General features: G+C 39.2%; 1 protein-coding gene across 1 annotated transcript; it reads left to right on the top strand.

The window, feature by feature from the left end:
* The first annotated feature begins 180 nt into the window (after positions 1-180).
* On the top strand, positions 181-22,666 carry znhit6 (zinc finger HIT-type containing 6). Its single transcript, XM_072438853.1, has 10 exons — positions 181-368; positions 548-613; positions 1,234-1,340; positions 1,418-1,503; positions 2,208-2,311; positions 11,829-11,897; positions 12,639-12,719; positions 15,000-15,080; positions 18,641-18,765; positions 21,151-22,666. Exons 1-10 carry the CDS (start codon positions 253-255, stop codon positions 21,786-21,788), a joined length of 1,473 nt encoding a protein of 490 aa, XP_072294954.1. The 5' UTR covers positions 181-252; the 3' UTR covers positions 21,789-22,666.
* The last annotated feature ends 947 nt before the right edge of the window (positions 22,667-23,613 follow it).

Below are 23,613 nucleotides of genomic sequence, written 5' to 3'. Positions count from 1 at the left end.
TAAACAGGATGGAAGTTGATCCTATTTCATTTCCATGGAGCAGGGGATTTAAAGATATTAGAATGTGAATTAATGAAATTCCCTGATTTGTATCTTACAATAAAAAACATTATGAAAGTATCCACTTTGTTCAGCAGGGGACGGTGTTACCCAATATTACACCGGAACTCATCTGCACGTGCTGCCCTCGCACTGTGGAAACAGGAAGTAGGTTTGTTTTGATGCTCTGCTTCAACACGCGTGTGTGGCGATATGAACGTAGTACTTTCACCCAAAACAGTCCAAATGACAAATATGGAGAGTCAACTAGAGAATCGCCGTCTCGAAGAAGAAACAAAAGGGACAAAAAGAAAGATTTCTTTGTCTAAGTAAGTCCTTTACAGCATAATTATTCTTTAGAGGCCACTTTTAGTTTTCTTTAGTCTGTTTGAAATCTTTTTGACATAACATCATCACATAATTGTTAGACGACAAAAACCTAAAAGAGCGACTTGTACTAGACTTTTAAACAGAGATGGCTTCATTACATTTTCCTTCTCTGTTGCAGCTGTGCGGTTTGTGGATCTGAAGCGGCGCGGTACACGTGTCCACGCTGTCTGACGCATTCCTGCGGGTGAGCACATGTTAATCACACGTTAATCACTCTTTCACATTATTGGAGGAGAATACGGTGCCCCCAAAGTTTAATCTCTGCAGCTATTGTCTAAAGACAAGCTGGATTTAAAATCGGTAAAACAAATGATACTTTATTCTGGTGATATTGCATACATGAACTATATTTAATCTGCAGTCAATCTATTTTCTATACAAGGTGCATTGTTTAAGTAAAATGATTAAAATATGGATTGTTTGTGTCATTTCTGTATAAAGAAACACTGGCTACACACAGTAAAATCATCAGCAAACCCACTAATAAATATCAGATTTTTGGTGTGTGCTTGCATGTTCAAGAGAAAGCATCACCAAAAACACATGGTCACTCAATGGATTTTTAGAGTAACTGTTGTATTTGGAAGACACAGTACCATGCATTTTATAATAACTTTAAATCTCTAACGTTTCCTTGTCAAAACCTGCACAGGTGTGAACAATCAGAAATCTCTCTAGTGAGGTTTTCGCTCGCCCGTCGAGGCAACCACTGTTGTGATTTCGGGCGTTACAAAAAAAAATAATTGATTTGTTTTTGTGGCACCTACTAATTGATCTTGAATTAGATTATTTCCCCCTCTGTAGTTTGCTCTGTGTGAAAAAGCATAAGGAAGAAACAGGCTGCAGTGGAGTCCGGGACAAAACGGCCTTTGTCGCTCTCTCGCAGTTTGATGAAATGAATCTTCTCAATGGTGAGCAAATACTGTGAAGTACATGTCTTCAAATTCAGGAATATTCTAACCCTACTTTTTCTGTTCATGTGCTGCAGATTACAGATTTCTGGAAGACACTGGCCGGTTTTCTGACGGAGCAACTAGAGACACTCTTATTAGGGTTCCCCATGTTACTATGAAAGTAAGTTGGTGTTTGGTATGTGCAATTCAGTAACTGTTTATTCTTAATTCTGTCCACGATTTGTAGACTCCAAATACATTTGCACAGCTGTCTGTCTGCTTATCCTATCAGCCGTCAAATAATAATAGGCACATCGTCATGTCTTGTTTAGTCTACCTTACAGCCTAAGCTCTTAAAACATGGACTTATGAAACCACACAACGCCACGATTAAATCTTTAATGTTATTTTTGATTTTGCTGCTGCACATGTTTAGCTGCTCATTGGTTTTATAAGCAAGTTCCTGAACTGAACTAAGAAAATATCTGGATACAGAAAATCCAGCTAGATTTAGTTATGTAATGCTTGGGCCGGGCCTCATGCCACACAAATAAATCACATTGTTTTTCCTCACAATTGACCTATCTTGATTTTTGATTCAATATATTTTTTTCTTATTAAAAAAAATCATAGTGCTTTCAATGTTTGTTTGTTTTTCATTTCCAAACAATAAACTCTGCTCCAAACAACATGCTTTTACTGACCGAAGACTGGCTGGCAACATCGATTAAAAATACCAAAGCTGACCAGTGACAATTAGAAATCTCAATTAACTTTGATTTACTGCTCAACCCAACATAATGGGCACCCTGGAACCTTCATTTTATATTGACTAGTTTGCTCTTGTTTGTATTATTGATCACATAATGTATTTATTTTGTTTAGGCAAAATGCTTCATGTCCAAAGCCAGAAAAATGAATATCACCCTCAGGCTTCTACCTTGCACCTTCACCAGAAGCAAAGAAAATTCAACATTCTTCTATTCAAAGTAAGTAAACATTCCATGAAAACGCTACTATTCAAATAACAGTTCAAGTCTTTGGTAACTTGGAATGTTATTACTTAGTAGCGTTGTTTAACTTGGCCACAGGATGGCACTCTTGTTAAACTAGTTGCCTCAAGTCCCCATCTCGGCCCCAGAGCAGATGGTGATGTTTCAGTGAACTGTTCTTTAAAGACCTAGAGGGCGTGGATTACTCAGGATTGTGTTTTATTAATACATCACTTGAACAACTACTAAAATATCCACTCCTGTGTAACACTTGTCAATGCTGCAAAGAAAAATAAAAGTAAAAAGTTCTGATTGTCTAGTCCTCGGTAAACATTTCTGACACTCATTTAAACCCAAAGAGTATGGGATTGTAGTCTGGCTAATTAAGTGATATATTAAGCTTTATTTGTAAGCCTGTAATGTCCAGGAAACTGTTGACTGTGACAAACAAGAATACCAAACAGCTGGTTCTGTCTTCTTTGGTAATGTCGAGCTAGAATACTTGCTGAAACCGTAGCCCAAGTGCTGGATCTATCGGTACATCTTGCTGAAAATTACTGTTCCATATCCCATTCACAGCCCTGCAAAGAGACACGAGTGATCGGATAAAAGGTGTACAATAAATTACAGGGGAGGGGGGAATGTGCTTCAGAATGCAGTGCACCAAGTACATAATATCAGAAGCAGATGTGAGAGCCGTGTGACTGCAGCTGGTTAGCGACATATTCATACTCGCTCTCAATGCCAGACTAGGATCATTACTGGCAGGCGCTCCAGTCCAAGGCTTTCACGGATGGCAGCGAGCTTTACGTACACAACGTGAGCCTGGGAGCGCCGATGATGTACACGGCAAAAGTAACGGCTGTACTTTTTGCTCTTTTCCCATTAACTAATTTCAAAACGAGGCATGAAGAGAGCGAAACTGGCCTAAAAAAGACCAGGCCGTGTCTTAAGTCTACCTCATGGTGAGCGATTTTATAAAAAGCTGGCATTTGGCAGGACACTTGCTCTCCGTGTAAAGGGGGAATTATGTTTTCTACAGCTCCAGTCTGGCATAGCAAGCTTGTGTTCTCATCGACGGCAATCTGTATCGTTAACAATACTGAGACCCCCCAAGACAACTAAACCTCCATCTGGCTTTACAGTGCGCGATATTGACGATAATGAATCAATCTCGTTTAGGATATGCAGATTGTATTTGAACAATGCATCAGGAACGTGCTAAAATGTGTATGTAAATCCTTGGTTGAGGTTGAAGTCCAGCACAGACCATGAATCTACCATTTTAAGGGCAGAAATATCACTTTCACTAGATGTTTCTGTGTCTTATTTGAAGTCATTTTTAATTATAGACAATATATTTGGTAGTCAAACTTGTATCTCTGAACATTAATTGCCATTTTTTTTTTTTTTATATATATATATATATATATACATCTTTCATCTCTAATCTGGATATCTATGCATTTATGTTTACTTTACAAAACAACTGGGCTAAATTATATCGTAGTTTGCTTTGGGGTTAAACTGAATCTCGAATATAGTCTAGAGAATAGTAGAAAAAGCTTCAGTTGTAGTCATCTGGACTCAGTTTGAAAAAAAATACACGTTTCGACTCTCATCCAAGAGTCATTGTCAATAAAAGAATTTAGATCGAGAACTCCGATATTAATACTGTTCTGTGGTAAGACCCACCCATTGGGAGGAACCTTCCTGAAGTAGAAAGAGTTGTTTGTTTCAACAGAAACTCCCCCCTTGTATCTACTGAGCTAGCCTATTCAGAATCTTAATGGGCTATTAGAATCCTCTTTGTCTTTGTGAGACCCTGGCTCAACCACCCTGAGTACCTGATTAGCATCTACATGTCCTGGTCCTGGTCCTCTACCTTTCCAGGGGTTCAGAATCCCATTATAAATAACAGGAAGATTAAACCTTAGCCCTCCATTTCTGTTTAAAGAAGGTCTTTCTTTTTAACAAAAATAGCTTCCTTGACTCCTCTTTCAAACCATCTTTTCTCCCTGCTTAAAACCTTCACCTCACCGTCTTCAAACGAGTGATTAGAGGCTTCAAGGTGGAGATGCACGGCGCTCTGTGGTCCTGAACTTGTATTTCTTCTGTGCTGATAAAGCCTCTTGTGTAGAGGCTGTTTTGTCTCACCTATGTACCGTTCTTTACAGCTTTCTTCACTGCATTGGATCGAATAAACTACATTGCTCTGTTTTTGAGTCGGCAACTTGTCCTTAGGGTGAACCAGTTTTTGTCTTAAAGTGTTTCCTGGTTTAAAATAAACAGGGACTTCGTGTTGTCTAAAAATTCTCTGCAGTTTTTCCAACAGGCCAGACACATAAGGGATAGAAACACCCTTCCTTCTCTGTTCAGTTTCCCTTTTGTCCTGCTTCTTGGTTCTCTTCACTCTGTTGAGAGCCCAAGCGGGGTAACCACAGGCTGAGAGGGCATTTCGGACATGTTTTTCCTCTTTCTTCTTGCCCTCTGAGCTGGTGGGCACACCTTGAGCTCTGTGTTGTAAGGTTCTGATCACCCCCAGCTTGTGCTGTAGTGGGTGGTTGGAACCAAAGAGCAGATACTGGTCCGTGTGTGTAGGTTTCCTATATACTTCTATTTGGAGTTTCCCGTCCTCTCCTCTGATCGTGGAACAATCAAGAAAGGCCAAGCGATTCTCCTTAGCGTCTTCTCTTGTAAACCTAATATGTGGGTCCACAGCATTGATGTGATCAGAGAAGGTTTCCAGCTCTTGTTCCTTGATTGTTACAAACGTATCATCGACATAGCGGAGCCACAGTTTTGGGGCTATGCCTGAGAATGAGGCCAGTGCCTTCTTCTCAAAGTGCTCCATGTACAGGTTGGCCACTATGGGAGAGACGGGCGAGCCCATGGCACAGCCATGAATCTGTCTGCATAAACCTGATTATCACGCCGTTAAAGGAGCTAGTTGGTATGCAAATCCGAATGTTGTGTTCCTTACCCTTGAGCACATTGTTGATATCTCCATGCTTTCATTTTCGAGCAGTTGCGTTGCTTTAAAACTGCTTTTTCCAGACGGTGAAGACGGCAAAGTGAAGCTGTGTCTGATCGCCCGAGCGCAGCCAATCAAGAGTTCTGCTTTTGGCTTTTACCTTCAGGTTGTCGAGAAATAAAATGCTTTATTATTAGTCTAATTTTGTCGCAAAGTAAATACTATATACCGTATTTTACGGACTATAAGTTGCACCTTTTTTCATAGTTTTGGCCGGGGTGCGACTTATACTTATATTTATACTTATATACTTATACTATGTGATATTATTTGTTATTTTCACACTTGCAAGCGCATTTCATTCTCCAGTGCAATGAATATTTTTTTTTCTTCTCTATTATGCATATTTTCGCTGGTGCAACTTATAGTCTAGAAAATACGGTACTAAATATACAATTTACTCATTTTAGTCACAAAAGTCAGTAAAACCCATCTTTGCTATGTGTCTTTTTTACTCTACTAATGGTATGAGCAAAAGTATCAAAAATAACACCGTAGTCTGAACAACATTCATGCATGTGTTATATTGTTATTGATATAAATTGACACCATATTGCCCTGCCTTGCCCTGTACAAGGAAATATTAAGCACTCGACCTGCCGTTGCAATAAAATAAATGCTCTTTGACCAATGGCGAAAGAAGTTGGAGCAACTTTTAACAGAAAAGGTTGAGGAAACAGTTGGGGAATCCTGTTCAGTGTCTGGCAAAGGGTGTGATTAATAAATGCACACATGCGGAAAGGAAACCTGATTAGATTGATGACCGCCAGTGCTCCATAAACACGCGCCGGCCTCACTGCTCTCCACCGATTCCGATGAAACGATCACACTCGCCGCCTCACTGTTTTCTTGACCCCGGCAGCTTCACTTGTGACTGTCAGAGCCTCGTCGAACCGGAGCTGAAGCAGAGCAGACAACGGCAGAGCGGCATGCGGCCGTTTCAGCAGGTTTCTGAACAGAGTTTTGCTTTTTTTACTGCCACTAAGGTACACTGTGTGATTCTCAGACCACCAGTTTGTTCTGGCCTTGCACAATTTGGCAATACATTTGTGTAGCATTTATTTAATTACTTTTATTGCTCAAAAGAGTCTGGAGAAATGTGCATTGGTTCTGTGCTTCCCCTCCACTGATCTGTTCTGTAACTTGGTTCGGTTGGTCTTTGTCTTATCAAGTTTTTTATTATTGCATTATTATTTTATTGGTATTACAAGACTTTACATGGACCACAGCAGAAAGGAGTATGCACAGGGAAAATTATCCTTTAGTGTTGACTGCAAATCACGAGTTTGTTCTGCCATTTTACAAATAAATATGGTGTTCAGTATTTTAATATGCATTTCATTAATTCCCTTGAGCTTTTGAATACTTTATCATTTAAAAAGCTTTTGCCAGCGCCACACGCTCGACTAGTCACTAATGAATGCACAGAGCTCGTTGGTCAGCCAAGAATTTCTTTTGTCGCAGCCCTAATGTAGCATCTCCATGGAGACGAGCAGGTGGCGCACCCTCCACCAGAAAAGTTACTCGGCATCCATTCAGTTTTATAGTTGTATGTCTATTTATTCTGGGAAATTCAAATCATCCCTACGACTTTTTGTTCCCGGTTCTTCATTCTTTTTGTTGTATTTGGCTCTTCTTTCCCACCAAGTTTTCTTTTAATAATTCCTTCTGTCGTGACCAGTGGCCACACACGTGTACAGATGGCACGAGGACACACAACCACCACAACACAAAGCATTTTTGAAGTTGAACAGCTTGTAAAACATTAAAACCAGTCACTGGATATCGCGGCAGCTCTGGCTCGACTTGACTCGCTTCAGCTGCCTGTAATCAATGCCTGATATTATTTTGGTCCATTTGAGGCTTTGGACGGCGTGGAGTTTGTGGAGACGCCGGGCCCCCAGTTCTGTCAGTTCTCCTTCCACCGCTGCAGCTGCCTCCTGGACTCTGGCTGCGATGGCGCTCTTCACTCGCCACTTCACCACATTCATATCCAGCCCCTAATGCACTTGTCAAAAACTTACTTCATTGAGGATTATTATTGCCCCCAATGATGGAATTGTTCTCCCATAGAAACAAACTGGAGTATACATACATACATTGGCATATATGAAAATGCAGATACCATTTTTTTTAATGTTGTTTTGAAGGTATGCACAATTTTAATAAGTTATTGTTTATATACTGTTTTCCGGACTACAAGTTGTGCCTTTTATTCATAGTTTTGGCCAGGGTGCGACTTATACTTCGGAGCGACCTATATGTGATATTTGTTATTTTCACACTTGCAACCACATTTCATACTCCAGTGCAACTTATATGTTTTTTTCTTCTCTATTATGCATTTTTTGGCTTATACTCCGGTGCAACTTATAGTCCAGAAAATACGGTATATATATTTAAGTTACGATATAAACTTTCTGACCTTTTTTGACAGATTTGACAGATATTTCACATTTGTCTGATACAAAATGAGAGTTAAACTTCAACTAAAATGTGACTGATCGAAATGCGTTAAAACGTCATTTTGTACGACTATTGTTATCGGAATACTCCACAAAATATATATGTCGTGCTGCTAATTTCTGTCACTATTGTCCACCCCTAAATGGCATCTTACATTGTTGTCCATTGCGTTATTATAAACATTTAAAAATAACTACTGGGGCAAATATGACTGCTTAAAGTGTAAATATAGAAAATAAGCAGCTGCAATCACACATGCAAGCAAATATTAATACTGAGGGGGGAAAAAATCATAATAAATAGGGTTAAGTTGGACTGAATTTCATCTTTAACTTCAAGACCTTGTGGTAATATTAAATTACTATTATTTTGTCTCATGACATTTTGTTATGTTTTTTAATGTCATTATATTGAAATTGCTGTCAAGTATCGGAATAAACACAACGCTAAGCCAGATCGCGGAGACGATGGCAAAAACAAATCTGTCCAGTTATCAACGGAGAGTTAATAAAGCCATCAATCTTCTTTTCAACCTGGCTTATTTCTGGTCCTCCGAAAGCAGCCAAGCACAGCCAAGTGACTTTATACGAACGCAGTAGTTTATGTCACTGGGATTCAAAGCGGCTCGCGGCACAATTGGCTCCTGTTCCACGTTGGAAAATCACCGTATTTTGTGGTGGGTAAAATTAAAAGCGCTTACTCTTACGCGGCTGGACAAAAAGCGGTCGACGTTAATTTGGAAAGACGGGTCCAGCGTTATATTCTCCCACAGTTTAAAGTGGTGAGAACAAGTGTGGCGTTTGTTGAAACTGACCGTGTTTTATTGCGGCCGTCGCTGCAGACCCAGTCTACATCACAGCGCTGTTTTTGACTAACAAAGAGTTGTTTATGGAAGCCTGCTTTTTAAGAGAGGCAACGCTTGTGGGAAAACTGTGTGAAAGTGCTAAGTTAGTTGGAGTTAGCAGACGTGAATTGCATTAACGTACGATTATTTTTGATTTTATTGAAATTTTGGCTTTTGATGCAAGTTAAAGTGCCTATAACTGGTTGGTCTTCTCATTGAACTGAAATAGAGTTGAGGTAAATATGTTTAAAATTTAGCTAAAAATTATAAATATTTTATCCCGGAATAGCAAATTTTTTTAGGTGTATTATTGTACTTCCTTGTTTGTAATTGATGACATCATACTAGGAAATTGGCCCAAAACTTAATTATGTCTATTGCCCAGTTTTTTTTTTATTTTACTAATAAAAATATGTAAACACACCTTTATTTAGTTGAATTATTGTGTAAGGGTAAAAAAAAAAAAGATGTTTCTTTTGTGTAAATTGTACATATGTGATGTCACTTCCTGTTATTTTCCACAAATTTTTCAACAGTTTCCCCACATATAGCTATTCGATTGATGTAAAACTATCATTTATATTTACAACAGGTATAAATACACCAAATAAAGTCAAAATTAGCAAATCATAAAAACCTGTCATGCATTTTAAAGGTGTATTATGTAACTTTTCTAGTGTGCCACCTGCTTGTCTACATGGAATCAGACAAGGATTTATTCAATACAATTTAATGTTAATATTACTAAACAAATACCTAAAAACATGTATTTTTACTCCACAGATCTGACCTGTGACCTGCTTGTCTCCACGAAGATTTTTAGTTGTACTGTCGAACATTCTTGGCAAAACAATGACATCTTCATGGACACAAGTAGGCCTTTCACGAGTGTTTGAAATAAGATTGTTTCATAAAATATTAGAGTAACGTTAAGACCACTTTAATCCACTGATATTCTAACTTTACAGAATTAAAATAAAATCTGTAAGGTATTTCCTGAAGGACTATTCATCTATAAAACTGCCATTTGTAAATACAACAAATAATCACAATGTATAGGCAAGTTGATATGTATAATAACTATTTACCAATATAATAATTATGCACCACAAGACAAATAGAGCTGCCAGTGCAAAAAAATGTTGAATAAATATTAACTCAAATGATTAATTCTGTCATTTATTGAACTATAGGTTGATGTACAGTAATTATGGCAACAGACACAACCCTCCACCACCAAAGTGACATCGTCTTAAACTTTTACCTTAAAGCTCAACTCGTATTATATAATTAAATAAATACAACCACCCATTTCCCAGGTATGTGTTTGGCCTGGATTCCTGCCTGCTTCTTTGGGCAAGCCTTTTTTCCATTGAAATACATAGTTTCCACTCTGTGTAATGTGAGAATCACCTGGCCCTCCACACTCACTCACTTTCGCATGTATTGACATGGCCGAAACGCATTACATTGTGCAAACACATAGATTCTTGTGACTCACGGGAAGTTTGCTGTATCCTACTTTTGTGTTTAAAAAAAAAAAAAAAGAGCCAGATAAGGTGTTACCCGGACGGTGCCCTCCAGAAGCGTCTACACATCCAGTGGAAACTCATAACCGCCTTTTTACAGCCTGTTGTGCACGTGGTTCGGTCCTGTTCACACCTTTTGGCTGTAATGTTTGTTATGAAGGTAAAACGTAGTTCCCATGACGTTAACGACATGTAAAAACTGAACTACCGGTACCATGATAATTATAGCCCACTTCATTCTGTTACGAGCTGCTATATTTAGAGCTTATGTTTAAATTGGTGATCTGGAAAGACTTTTTTTCTTAACATTCCCTCCTGCAAGCTATGTTGTAATATTCTAGACTCATCGCCATTTAGTAAGGCTGCAATTGGGTGCATTTTAATTGAGATTGAATCATTTTCTATTTTCCGAGATTAATTTAATTGCGAGGGCTACGGCCTGTAAAAGCTTGTGGTTTGAAGCACTTGGAAAAAGAGATTTGACTATTTTTGGGATCAAATTTAAAGTCTATTGTTTATGGTCAAGAAATTGGTACTGTAAAACGTTTGCATTTGTTTAATGTGACAAAGAAAAAAATACAATATAAATGAATGTGAGGATAACTTTAAATAAGCTGTGTAATGTTATGCTGCCATTTTTTGCCACTGTTTTTATGCAACTATTAAGGTCAATATTTCCCTATTCAATCCATGTTTGTGTGTCAATTATGATTTCATTATGTCATTTAATATCACTATTTTTTAACATTTTGGATGAATGTAGATTTTTTTTTTTAGCGCTCCATCATCAATATATTTAGTCGCCCCAAGCTTATTCTTAGAGTTATTTTTGATGCACAACCAGCAGAACCATCTGACATCTAGGAACCAAGAACCTTTGCTACTTTGTACAACTTATTCCAGTATTTGAATGGGTTGCATACCTTTTTGGAGTGACTATTTAAGGCCAGATTAAATGAGTAGATACTGATTTTATTCAAATACCAAGAAAAACCTCAGATTCGGGGCCTTGGTGTCCTTTTGGTTCTAATGACAAGCTCCTGTGTATTTGCCTTTCAATTTGACTTTCTTCATTTTTGGACTCATCTAAGCTTCTCTGCCTGAACTTGAACGCTCCAGTTGACTCCACCCAGAGTTGCAAGGGCTCGGTCAGTAAATCACTTTGTAGTTGGATCGGCACTTGACCAAAGACTGTCTGATCTAGGTCACTGGCTCTGTCACTGACTCGCGAGGAACATCAAGGTGGATTACAAGAACAGTTTTTCTCTTTGCGTCGCTGTATCACAATTTGGTGTAATGTTCTGCATCACAATGACATCCAGAGATAGAAACGTTAGCGGCTCAGGGCGATGCATGTTCTGATGAGCGCGCCCAGCAACGCGTAAAGCGTCACCACCCAAAACACGATCCCTTCAAGTGATATCCACCAGCTGCTGTCAAAGAGCGGTCGCCATGGTTACGCCGGTTTGTTCCTCGGCGCAGATGGACAAAATCTTGGACGCAGCCAGGCGTATTGTTTTTGACAGTTCAGGGACCGATACTCTGATTTCAAACATTTGTGCTGAAGAGCCGGTGACCTCATGTTTATCGCCGCGTCAGGCCGAAGACATTACGACTAACGATGTGTGTGTTTGTGTTTAGAGAGAAGCGCTTCATGTGGCACTTGAAGCTCGTCTTCCCCCACAGCAGTGCAGAGTTCACTCAGAGGAGGTGAGTTACTGGTGCAAGTCCGTCATCACTTATGGGTTTGGTTATGAGAAATGTGCAGTATGATAAGGGTTTCAAACAAAGGAGAGGATTTTGGATTAGGATCAATGGGCTCTTACTTGATTTTTGTCCATGTAGTTGTGCAAAATCACTTTCGCCTGTAAAAGCAGCGTGTGTGTGGTCAAAATGTGACCACTGTGCACTGTCTACATCTAATTATGAAGCATTTTATTATCAGAGAACCAGGAAGTGCGCTCTTGTGCTAGTTGTTAGCTTCACGCTTGTGTGTGTGTGTGTGTGTGTGTGTGTGTGTTACATAATTATATGTTAGACAGGTTGAGGTTGTTGCTTTGCCTGGAATGTCCCACAGTAGGACATTAAACTCGTCTTACTATGCGGATGAGCCCTCACAGTGAAAAAGCATGCTTTTTTTTACAGTAGTTTCAGCAATAAAAACACCAAAGCAAGCTAATTGAATAAATGCACGATGTAAGTTTAATGCCATACTCTGGACCACCTACCTGAAACGTTACGTATGTGTCATTTCAGTCTCTGCGATGATTACAGGGCTTTATATTACACGCTACATTCAGTTTTAATTATGGAGTTTGTCCCAGTTGAACATAATTGTTTTCTTTTTTTCTCATAAAACTGTTACTCCCAGCTTTTAATTTTAACTTTTTTGTGTGTGCGTCCGTGTGTCCCATAAGCGATGATGATGTAAAATGTCCTCTGTTCTTTCAGGGTGTCCGATCAGCTGACTCTCCTGCAAATTCTGACCCCGTACATCCACCGCACAGAGTCGGACCCTGTGGCTCGTCAAAAGTAAGCCAAATGTACAATAAGATTCTACACAGGCTCCGAGGCTTGCCCATAGTTTAGTTTTGTAATAAGTTAATTGCGGTTAAAAAAAAGTCACTTTCTATATTGACTTTGTTAGTCAGAATTAGTCAGCAAAGCCACTGAATTACCCGCTGGGGGAAAAACACACTATTTTGGTTTTCCCTGGTCACTTAGCACAAAATAACAAAAACAATGCAGCCAGCCCCGCGATAAGTCCCACTGAGGTCTGTTTGATGTATTGCTTGGCCGACCTTTCAGAGTCACTGCTCAGGCCAATTGTTTTCTCTACAGAAGTTAAAAGGCGCAGCCCCTCTTGGCAACGGCCGCCGCCTTGTGTTTAGTTTCTCACGAAAAGTGCGAGTGATGAAGATGATGACAACGGCGCGGCCAAGGGATGTCACAATATCACATTTTCAGAGTCTGGATTATTGACACCGTGACCAAACAACAGGGAAATCCTTAATTCGATGTCACACTTGACGTCTCATCGATTACCATTGCTCTAACCTGTGGCCAGCTGTACGAAATCAAACTGTCTGGATGAATGAAGTGAAGTTAATGAGACTTAAACGGCCAGATTAAAAAAAAAGACCTCACGAATGACTTCATAAAAGGACACATGGATAAATGAAAATGCACTATGATTTTATTGGAACTAGACAAAGCGCCTTTTACAGAGTCCAATGCTTTGATTACTAATGAACTGTGGCTCTTAATTTACATGTAGGTTTTTAGAGAAGCTTGAATTTAAATTACATAATTTAGCTTCTGATTATTATTATTTTTAGTTTTTAGAGTTACAGCGTGACTTGAATTAACTCTATTACGGTAACTGACTCATCTTGACATCCCTCAATGCAGCGTAGAAGCACAAGGGACAATACCGTAGAGCGGGAGGTTATTTATTCACATGAAATTTGCCCAATGCACAAAAATCTGTTCAAAAACATGTGATTGAAGAGTACAGTGACTGGCTTCATATACACAGTGGCACACGTGTGTAACTGCAAATAAATCAAACATTTGAGACTGGCTTGTCGTTGAAATCAAACTTAAATATGGACAAATTGACCAGAGATTGGGACAGAACGGACAATTGTGTAGGACGAATATTGACAAACTTTCTGTTCTTTTTTGGGCCACTTCTTTTCTTTTCTGAAATTGTTGTGTTCCGTTTGTTCCAAAGAATATTTACCAAAGACGCCTTACCTGATACGCTCATTGAATGTACTGTAGATTGAAAAAAGCGCTCAGTTTTACGTAGACTGGAGTAATGGGGCTTTATGAAAAGTAATGAAGTGTAGAATAGATGATTTGAACCCACCTTTGCTCAAATTAGGTGTGAAATAAAGACTTTTTATTCAATCCCCAAATCCAAAGATGATTGATTTAAAAAGGTTATCAACCATTCAATTATATTTGTTTTAATAGCTAGAAATCAAATTCAGTCTTATGAGTGGGCTCGTCTTTCCTCAGATCTGACCTGATCCACCTGCTTTCCAGTGAGATGGATGAGTTTAATGCTATACTGTGGAACATTCCAGTCAAAGAATATAGAACATATCTTGATACACTTGAATTTCAGTTCAATGACAACTCAAACTGTGCTGGAAAATGTTGTTTTTTTTTGCTTCCTCAAAGTCAGAAAGACTTTATACTAATACGTTAAACGCCATAAACATCGTCCATACCTTTTTGATACTTTCTCTACGATGGAAGACTCTTGTTGGACGATTGAAGCATTACACCGGCCTTCCTTATCAGAACAATCATGTTGCATTTACATTGTGTTAACTCCCATCATTCTTTTCTACTTTCCTTTTATGTTACGCCTTGGTTTCCCCTGACATTACCTGTTGTGCTTGAACAAGGCGTGCTCTTTGATAACTACAAGACCTCAGTGGTATTTCTAATCAGCCACCCGACGCTGGCTTAACCTTTCCACTGATACAGGGAACTCCACGCTTCGAAACTGCAGAGCAAAGAATCTGCCCAATGTAGCTATTTACGGATGCCGCGATTGGCCGAGCTGATAATCCAAATCTGAAGCCAAACTGTTCCTCATATTGTTCCCTATATTACATTCATGACCGACTCTTCTATAGACCTGTACATGGAAACTCTTTTGAGTCAATGAGCCCTTTGTAGTATGACCTTTTAACAGGAATGTTTAAACCCACTAGAAAGCCCATGTTATCAGTAACTTGTGTTATTTCAACGAGGTGTATGTATGTACGTGATTGATTTACATTTGTGTTTCAGGCTGAAGATGTACGTCCTGGAGCCCTTGGAACATGTGAAAGTGTTCATGAAGGCGGAGGGCAGAAAGGCTAACTCCATACGGTGAGTGTGAACTGAACAATGGCGTAGCACTAGGGACAATAAATGCATGTATCGTTTATCGCGATGAAAATGATAGACCATAATTGTTTATGGCACATCTTGTATATACCGTAACATATAAGTCGCACTGGAGTATAAGTTGCATTTTTGGGGAAATGGATTGGATAAAGACCAAGAACGGACATTTAATCTTGGGGAGGTTGATGATGAATGAATAACCACAGGGAGAAAGCATGAGTCACAATAATCCTGAGGTGTACAATACACCGTTTCTTGAGAAATGTTTTGTAGTAGCTTAAAATCTGTTGTTGGCGTAATACAGTGTTAGTCATAAATCAGGACTTTGAGGCAAAGGCTCTGTCCCGTCAGGTCTCAGACGTCGGAAAGTTCATCCCACTTTCTCTTTTTATAATGTCGTAATCCTGGTTCGTTTAAATGCCGTACTGGTGGGCTGAGTAGCAGCATTTAAATCATTATGAGTTATTATGTAATGCCAAGATTTTATAATTCAGCTACAAAGAGATGTATGCAAATTAACTCTAAATGTGAAAGAGCCTGCCCACTTTCAGACGGACGGCAAATGTAGCACTGTCAAGATTGTGCTTGTTTTTTCTCCGACATCACTCCAGAAACTCTTGATTATAACAAAAGAAACGTTTTTATTACATCCACAGTTTGTCTTATATAATATTTTATTCATTCAATCCCATTGCTGGATTCTGAAGATGCCCAACCACATTCCATAGGTCCATAGCTCAATCCCACTGATAACGCGGCCTGTTGACGTGTCACGAGATGAGCGCTTGTTTATTGGTTTGTTGCCAAAAAAGGAGAGCTCACAATCTGTTTTTGAGCCTCTATTTTGTAGGCCCTGAGGACACTGGTGTTTGTGTCCTCAGCAGTTGTACTTTCACTCACATATTTGAGGCAAACCCTGTCTTTAGCCCTCTTCACTCACTCTCTCTGCTCTCCCACAGCCCGGCCTAAAGCTATGCTCAACTTGAAGTCTTTGAGCTGCAGATGCTTCCTCTGCTCTCCTGCAAAGTTGGACAGATTTTTGGTTGTAGGAAAAAACAGTTGTGATTTATCTGAACATGAATACAGTATTTAAATTCTATTTTATAGTAGACATATACATTAACTTTATTTACTTTTCCTAAATTGTTATTTGGCATCAAAAGTGATGTGTTTCCTATGCCACTACTGGCATTACATAAGTGATTTTGGTTTTTTTTTGTACTGCAAAGTACAAACGCTGGTGCACGTAAATGGTGCTGATGGTTTGCACATTATCCTTAACTGAATAATATCTGCTCTGTCTCAGGAACAATTTCCTTTCACTTTAACAGTAGTGGTGATGGCTCTCAGCTGCTGTAAAGGAAACGGTGGGACCCTCCCTGAAGAGAACATCAGTTGCCTACTGTTCATTCACCAGTACATTTTATACAGACCAGATGTGGTGGTGTTCTTGGCACACCACTCATCCCTTTAAAAAAGCGCCTGAACCCAAACAATCTGACACCACCAGGACCTTCAGTGGATTATGCCACAATTTTCTCCCCAAAAGCTTTTTATCCTAATGTTCCCAAAGTTCCACATTCACACATTTGCTTGACAGATGCTAATGTGTTTTCATAGACAAGACTAATTAAACAGGTTAAATAAATGTTTATTCAGATACATAAATACATCCATAACTTAACTAAGTAACATTCTGTAGATCCAATACAGATAAAGTTTGATTCTGACTCATCACTCAATCTACCCCAAAGAATAAGTTTTCAATACAGATTTATTTGCATAAATGTTTCATGAGGTTATAAAGATAAACTAACTAAATAATAGACAATTTCCAATAACACTATAATTTTAGATATACCTATATAGATGTGTTTAAAGTCATTCTAGGCTTCAGCAGTAGCAATTAGCCATGATCTGCTTGCTGTATCTCACCTGATAGAAAAATCACCTGGTGCTGTGCATTAGTGTTACTATGGTAAAATTCCACTATTAACTATTTTGATTCTCGGGAATATACTCTATTCTCATAAGAAAAGTCAATGAACTGACATTCTCAATAGCATTTTATGTTGTTAGCATGTGGACCTATACTAGTTGATAAAGCTCAAGATCATTCAAAAACTGTTCAGGAAAGCCCCGCCCCCCCTTTTTTTTTTTTAACTGATACTTGCTATATCTAGTTTTGGTACTACCGGTAGTTTTAGTATTGATTAGTACCTCATATCGATACTTGACAAGGGTTACTACGCATGCACGTTTATATCACAATATATATTTTCATATCATATCTTGTGATATATATCACCTGTGATATGATATGGCCCTGACCTTGTTTGAAGACTATATTTTTAACCCATTGATCGATTAATGCACATAATCACAATGCATTTGGGTTATAGTGTTACCATGATTTTACTTCTACCGTTCAACTTTTCCTTTCTCACCTTCACTTCATTTGACAGGATTCTTTGGCTGCTCTAAATATACACTTTGGTTTGAACCCCTCGTCCCCTCTTCATCCTGCGTTGCCAAAGGTGTTAGCCCAAACAAATGTTTATTTGCGGTATCATGTAAAGTGATCTGGAGCCCTCCTCAGAACTCTCCCAGGAGGGTGGGGCCTGTAAATGTCAAAGTGCACAGTGCTTCGATTGGGCCGTGTTGTGGGTGTCTACAGTACATAGGCAGCAACAGTTGCATTCACCACAACAAACAATAGATCAGCGACGCACTCTCATTGTTGGCTTGACAGTCGGCGGGAATGGTGCCAGTTTCTGTACATCCAGCGCTCTATCAAGTAGTACTTGGGAGTTGACAGTCTAAGCTCAATGGTTTTCCAATGTCTTGAGCAAACATGTGTCCCGGGAGGGTCCAGATTACTGTTATTGCAGTGATTTACAACCATCCCTAATGCATGACGGGACAAGACTGATGTCATTCTGTACAAGGCTGAGGAGGAGGAGGGAACAGCGCTTCTAGTGTCTGTGAGAGATGGTATTAAGTCTTGCTGAAGCCGAACTTTCCATCTCAATAGAAAGACGGCAGCTGTAATCATTAATGCACCATGCAACAACTAATACATTTTTCAAATTATCTTAGCCACATTCTGGAGTACCTTTGTGGCTCAGATACTTGGTACAAAACTGGTTTGCGTTGTGCAACTTCTATTATGGTTTGCTGAGCTACACAGTCTGTATTTGCACTTATCTGTGGGTTTTTACATAGATGATAATGTGCTTTTCAACCCTTTTTGTTGCAATATCATCTCTTTGATTTGAACGGTGGCACACTCTGTTTTCTGTTGTTTATTGTGTGCCAAGAGGTGCTTCTGATGAATGTCTACACTGGAATAAATATAGTTACATCTATCACCGCCAAACAAGCTGCAGATTTTGCCAAACTCAAGGAGAAGAAAATAAGGTTGCCCGATATTTTCCCACCCTAAGAGGTGCTATGTTGAAGGGATAATCTGCCCTATTCAGCTGTCACTTATTCTAGCTGAGTGGAGTTGAAACATCTGTTCATTGTTTGCCTCTGTACAGGTACCATGAATTGGATCTCCACAAGAGCCTGAGGGACAACCTAAGCTACAAAACATTAATTGAGTATCCTGTACTGCATGTTGTGCTGAAGCAGCACTGGAAAGATTATCCACTGAAGGGACCAGGTAAAACGTCTTACCAAGTGAATTCTTGCTTAAAACTGCTCACACAGCCACAATATTACTAACTCTACTAACTTGAATGTCTCTTTTTTTCAATGTGTTTTTGGCCTCTATTTTTGAATTTTGCTCTGAACCTGAATAATTGTAATGTCTGTATACACTGGACAATCATTCATAGTAATAGTAATAATAATAGTGATGCGGAAAAACATAAATTAGGCTTGATTTAAAAAAAAAAAAAAAAAAAAAAAAAATTCAATAATTTCATATACAAGAAATATATTGGTTGATTAATATTATCCTACAAAACAATACCTGACAAAACATTAAGAGCAAATTCTTATTTACAATGGTTTTAAATGTTTAGATCTCAATTTGATGCACAGGCATAACCTGGAATGAGTGCATCTCCAGTGTACCCAAATTGGTGATTATTTTAGGAACAGCTTAATTTACAACTTTCTAATTTTTATCCGACTTGGAATTATGGATGATATTTTGAACACGGGCTACTGAAGCGTAAACTCTGCGGCTAACGGTGCATGATATATGGGACGTCGTAATAGATCCTGAAGTCCTAAATTCAACCGCCACTATGCACTGTTCTGATTCCAGATGCATTGTATCATGTCCTGGTTTCTTCAGCTGAGACTTTTAGACTCCCTGCTCTTATTTTTCACTATGGCAACACCAACCCAACGGAAATGAGTGTGTTCTGCTAAGCATCACTCTCACCAGCTTAACCTCAATGGCAGCCACAGCCAAAAAGAGGATCAAACACGAGTCCCTCTTGAACACTGGCCCCGTGATATGTGAAACGACAGATTAGATTCCAAGCGGTCACCATGCGCATTTTAAGGACTCTTGTCTTTTCAATACATTTTAACTCTCGATAAAGTTACATGGCGAGAGTATGGGATGTGGTGCAACTGTGTATTTCTCATTATGACTATACAAGACCACACTCAGCCCTCTATCATTACCCAGTCAGGCACAGACCACCAGAATGACGAATGGGATAATTTTAGCCTAAGAGTGCGTGTTTTGTACTGATAAAGCTTTGGTGCCACAGTTCTTCTCTATTATGTCAAGCATCAAAACTTCCTGATAATGGCACACGCCAGGCCTGGGAACACATACAGGAAGTGATAACTAGCAACTGGACATATCCACATGTAATGATAAGGGCAGTGGGAGACACACGGAGATCGTCTTGGTAAATATCTACATACACAAAAACTAATCAATTTTCTCTTAGGCTGAAATAAGTACAGAGGAATGTTTTTTTAAGTACACATTTAGCGCAGGCAAAGTTCATGAAGAAGTAAATTATTTGGCCATATTTGACCTTAAAGGAACTTTCATAAACATGACCGATCTGTGTCCATATATACCAGGCAAACATGTTCAAACACAATACTAATAAAATATATATCTTACTACAAAAATATTGGACATAATGCAAGTTGCTTGTTATTATTTGGTGTTTGGTTTAAGGGAGTGTCTACAGAGCCGCGGCTCCTGAAACTGCTGGGCTATTTGACCGCGCCGGATTAGGGTCGGGGTCGGGGTTAGGATTAGCTATGAGGCTATATGGCCGTGCCGCGGCTCCTGAAACTGCTGGGCTATTTGTCCACGCCGCGGCTCTGTAGCCACGGCCTTGGTTTAAACCTAAAATATCTTTCTTTAATCTGAATGGTCACAACCTAAATACCAGCACCAGCACCTATCCTAAAGATCTCATACATGTAAAGCGAGTATGAAAAACCTTATATAACCATATATGTCTATGTATGTGAGACACTGGCAACCCAGGTTCACTTGTGATTATTTTTCCACTCTTTCCTACATAGATTTTTAAAAACTGTTTACACTACAGCATCTTATTTAGCATACTTTTGTATTTTAATGTTTAATATTTGAGAGGTTCTTACTCATTTAGCAAGAAAACTGTTAGGGGTCTGTTTCTGTCCTGGCCAAAGGTGATTGAGCTTTGTTGGGTGAGTGGTGTATTATAGTAAAGCATTCTGTAATTCCCCAGTCTGCTGGGAGATGGCATTTGGGAATAATTGCTTATAACTCACAATTAACATTTTACAGTCATTATTTCAGAGTCTTTCATTCACACATGCCCTCCCTCCTTTATTGCATAACTTAATTGCTTGGCTCTAGGCCTCATAGTTGAACAAGCGTGACGCCAAAGAATCACGTCATCTTTTGCACTCTTTTCTGTGGCTGTTAGCACATGCCTTCAGCTCCAATCTAAACATTTTCAGCATGTATGCATTACACCCATCCCTTGTGCTTTTGTGTTTTGGTGGACTTCAACTAATTTCAAGATGTGCTGAAATGTATTATAAAAGTACAATTAAGATCTTTCTCTTCCAGCGGAACAGTCGTCAAACGTCAGTAATACCGCTGAGAGGTTGAGCCATTGCGAAGAGGAAAAGACCTCAACAAGAACCTCTGTTGGAAAAGGATCATCTGAAATATGTTCACCACAAGCGAAACGGGTGAAACGAGAAGAGGTGGAGAGAGGGAAGGAGGAGGGAGAACTGACAGAAAGCAGTGACGAGGACGAAGACGGTAGCTCCTCTGAAAGTTCTGACCCGACTGAAGAAGGAAATGTGCTTATGGATGTGTCAGGTGATATGATGGCAACCTATGTGGAAGGTGCAGTCAACAACAACCAGAGTGCTGGCAGCAGTGAGAAGAGCAGTAAGGACCAGAGTGCAGGCAGCAGTGAGAAGAGCAGTAAGGACCAGAGTGCAGGCAGCAGTGAGAAGAGCAGTAAGGACCAGAGTGCAGGCAGCAGTGAGAAGAGCAGTAAGGACCAGAGTGCAGGCAGCAGTGAGAAGAGCAGTAAGGACCAGAGTGCAGGCAGCAGTGAGAAGAGCAGTAAGGACCAGAGTGCAGGCAGCAGTGAGAAGAGCAGTAAGGACCAGAGCGGAGACAGTAGTAATGAAACATGCATGATAAGAGACATGTCTGGTGCTCCACATGGCAGTGTGCTGAGTTCAACATGATGTAACTGGACGGTTTGGCTTGTCCAGACTTGCCACCGTTGTGATGAGCAGGAGTCGGCTGAAGCTGCTGTCATCTGTGTGGAGTCATACACAGTGGCCAACAGAACTGATACAACAGTTAGCTAGCATCTCTTGTTTTTGTCTTTACAGATTAACAATGGCAAACAGAACACAAATTCTTTAGTAACTAAAATACATTTGTTTCTAACTTTCCTAATTTTCTTTTTTTTCTGTATTTAGTTTGTTCGCTTGCCATTAAAGGAAGAAGGAAAGCTAGTTTGCTGGAGTTACATCGAAGGCCATTTTAGTCTCATTGCTTTTGTCACAGAATCTCTGTAAAGCTTCAGTAAAGGCATCAGTCTGTTTTCCATCAGCTAATAAATGTTGACATGGGCATTCTCGTTTTTCTCACACCTTCATGTGTGAATATGCTTACGCATGCAGGCCTGCACAAAGTGCGTTCTTAACTGGTGTCCATTCATTACCACAACACAGTTCCAGTAATAACTGGTGATGCGGTCAGTTGCTGGGGCCTGTGTTCATAGACGTGTTTTTATAACCCGTCCGCTGGACGTTAACCCCTGTGGATGCACTGCTTTTGATGTCTGCCCCGTGATGACGCAGTTTCCACTCCTTTGCAACAGGGGCAATGAGCTCACACGAGAATCTGTTCATCTATAAAGAACAATTGCGTTGCCTTTCAGTCATATGGGATAAGTGTGTGTCAATATTCACGAATTAGACATGGTTCATTTTGTTCATTCCTTTTTCATAATTGCTTTTACATGTTTTAAGTATGTTAAATGTACCTCAAATATGTATATACGTGTTTTAAATAAGTCTAGTTTAATTGAATAAAGGTATATCTGTATATCGCATTTATTTTTGGCTTCCACTATACATATAAATCTTGTTGGATATTCTGCCGACACATCTGTTTTATTTAGTTGGTTATTAACTCAAAACCAATCCATTTAAGACTAACTGTCTTCATTTTCTAGCTCCATAAAGATTCTCAAAACAACCACACAAAAAGTTTTTTTCTTTCTGTTGTCCCAAAATAGTCTTTTACTGTGTGGAATAACAGGCATTTGCAATAATGTTAAATTGAACTCAATTGCCCTTTTGGAAATTTCAAGGCTGTTTTTAGATTTCAATTAGTCTTAATTTTGTGGCCGGAACATAATTATACCGTGTACATGCTGGAATTATGAGATGCGTTACAGCACATAGCTCTTTTGCAGCCCTTAACGACTTGTGAAATTAGACATTGTACTGAACATTTATTACAAAAAGTCACCACGCCTGAGCGTTTTATTCCAGTGAAATTCAGTTGCATGCACTAGTTTGGATTTTCCTACCACTTCAGGAGGTAGGAAATGCCATTTAACACGTATGTTTGATTTTGTGCAATGTTGTTCACAATTATTCTTTGCCTCTAAATTAATTGTAAAGTTTGCACATGAAAGTTGAAATTATTGCATCATTCCATGGCAGAATAAAAACTTATGTCTTATCTGAAACACATTGTTGTTGTGTTCATTGGTCTATATGAGGGTTCAGGCCAAGCACCAGTTTTGCCACGGCATCTGAGAGCAATCCCAGAAAGGAAATATTTGACAGGAAGTTATTTTGTTCAGCCTGGACCTCAAGATGTTCTAATACCTTTAAAAAAAAAAAAAAAAAATCATATATTACACAAAAAGACAATGCACAGGAAGAGCATTTATATTTGAGCAGACATCCCTTCTAACAACCATATTGGATGTTTGCTCAAATATAAAATGCTCTTTTTAAACAATCACAATTGTATTGATTTGCTTTT

The sequence above is a fragment of the Eucyclogobius newberryi genome, unplaced genomic scaffold, assembly GCF_026437365.1.
Source record: "Eucyclogobius newberryi isolate DKJ021-1_F unplaced genomic scaffold, fEucNew1.0.hap1 SCAF_9, whole genome shotgun sequence".
In the NCBI taxonomy this organism is placed as follows: Eukaryota; Metazoa; Chordata; class Actinopteri; order Gobiiformes; family Gobiidae; genus Eucyclogobius; species Eucyclogobius newberryi.
This window is presented reverse-complemented; position numbering and strand designations above follow the sequence as displayed.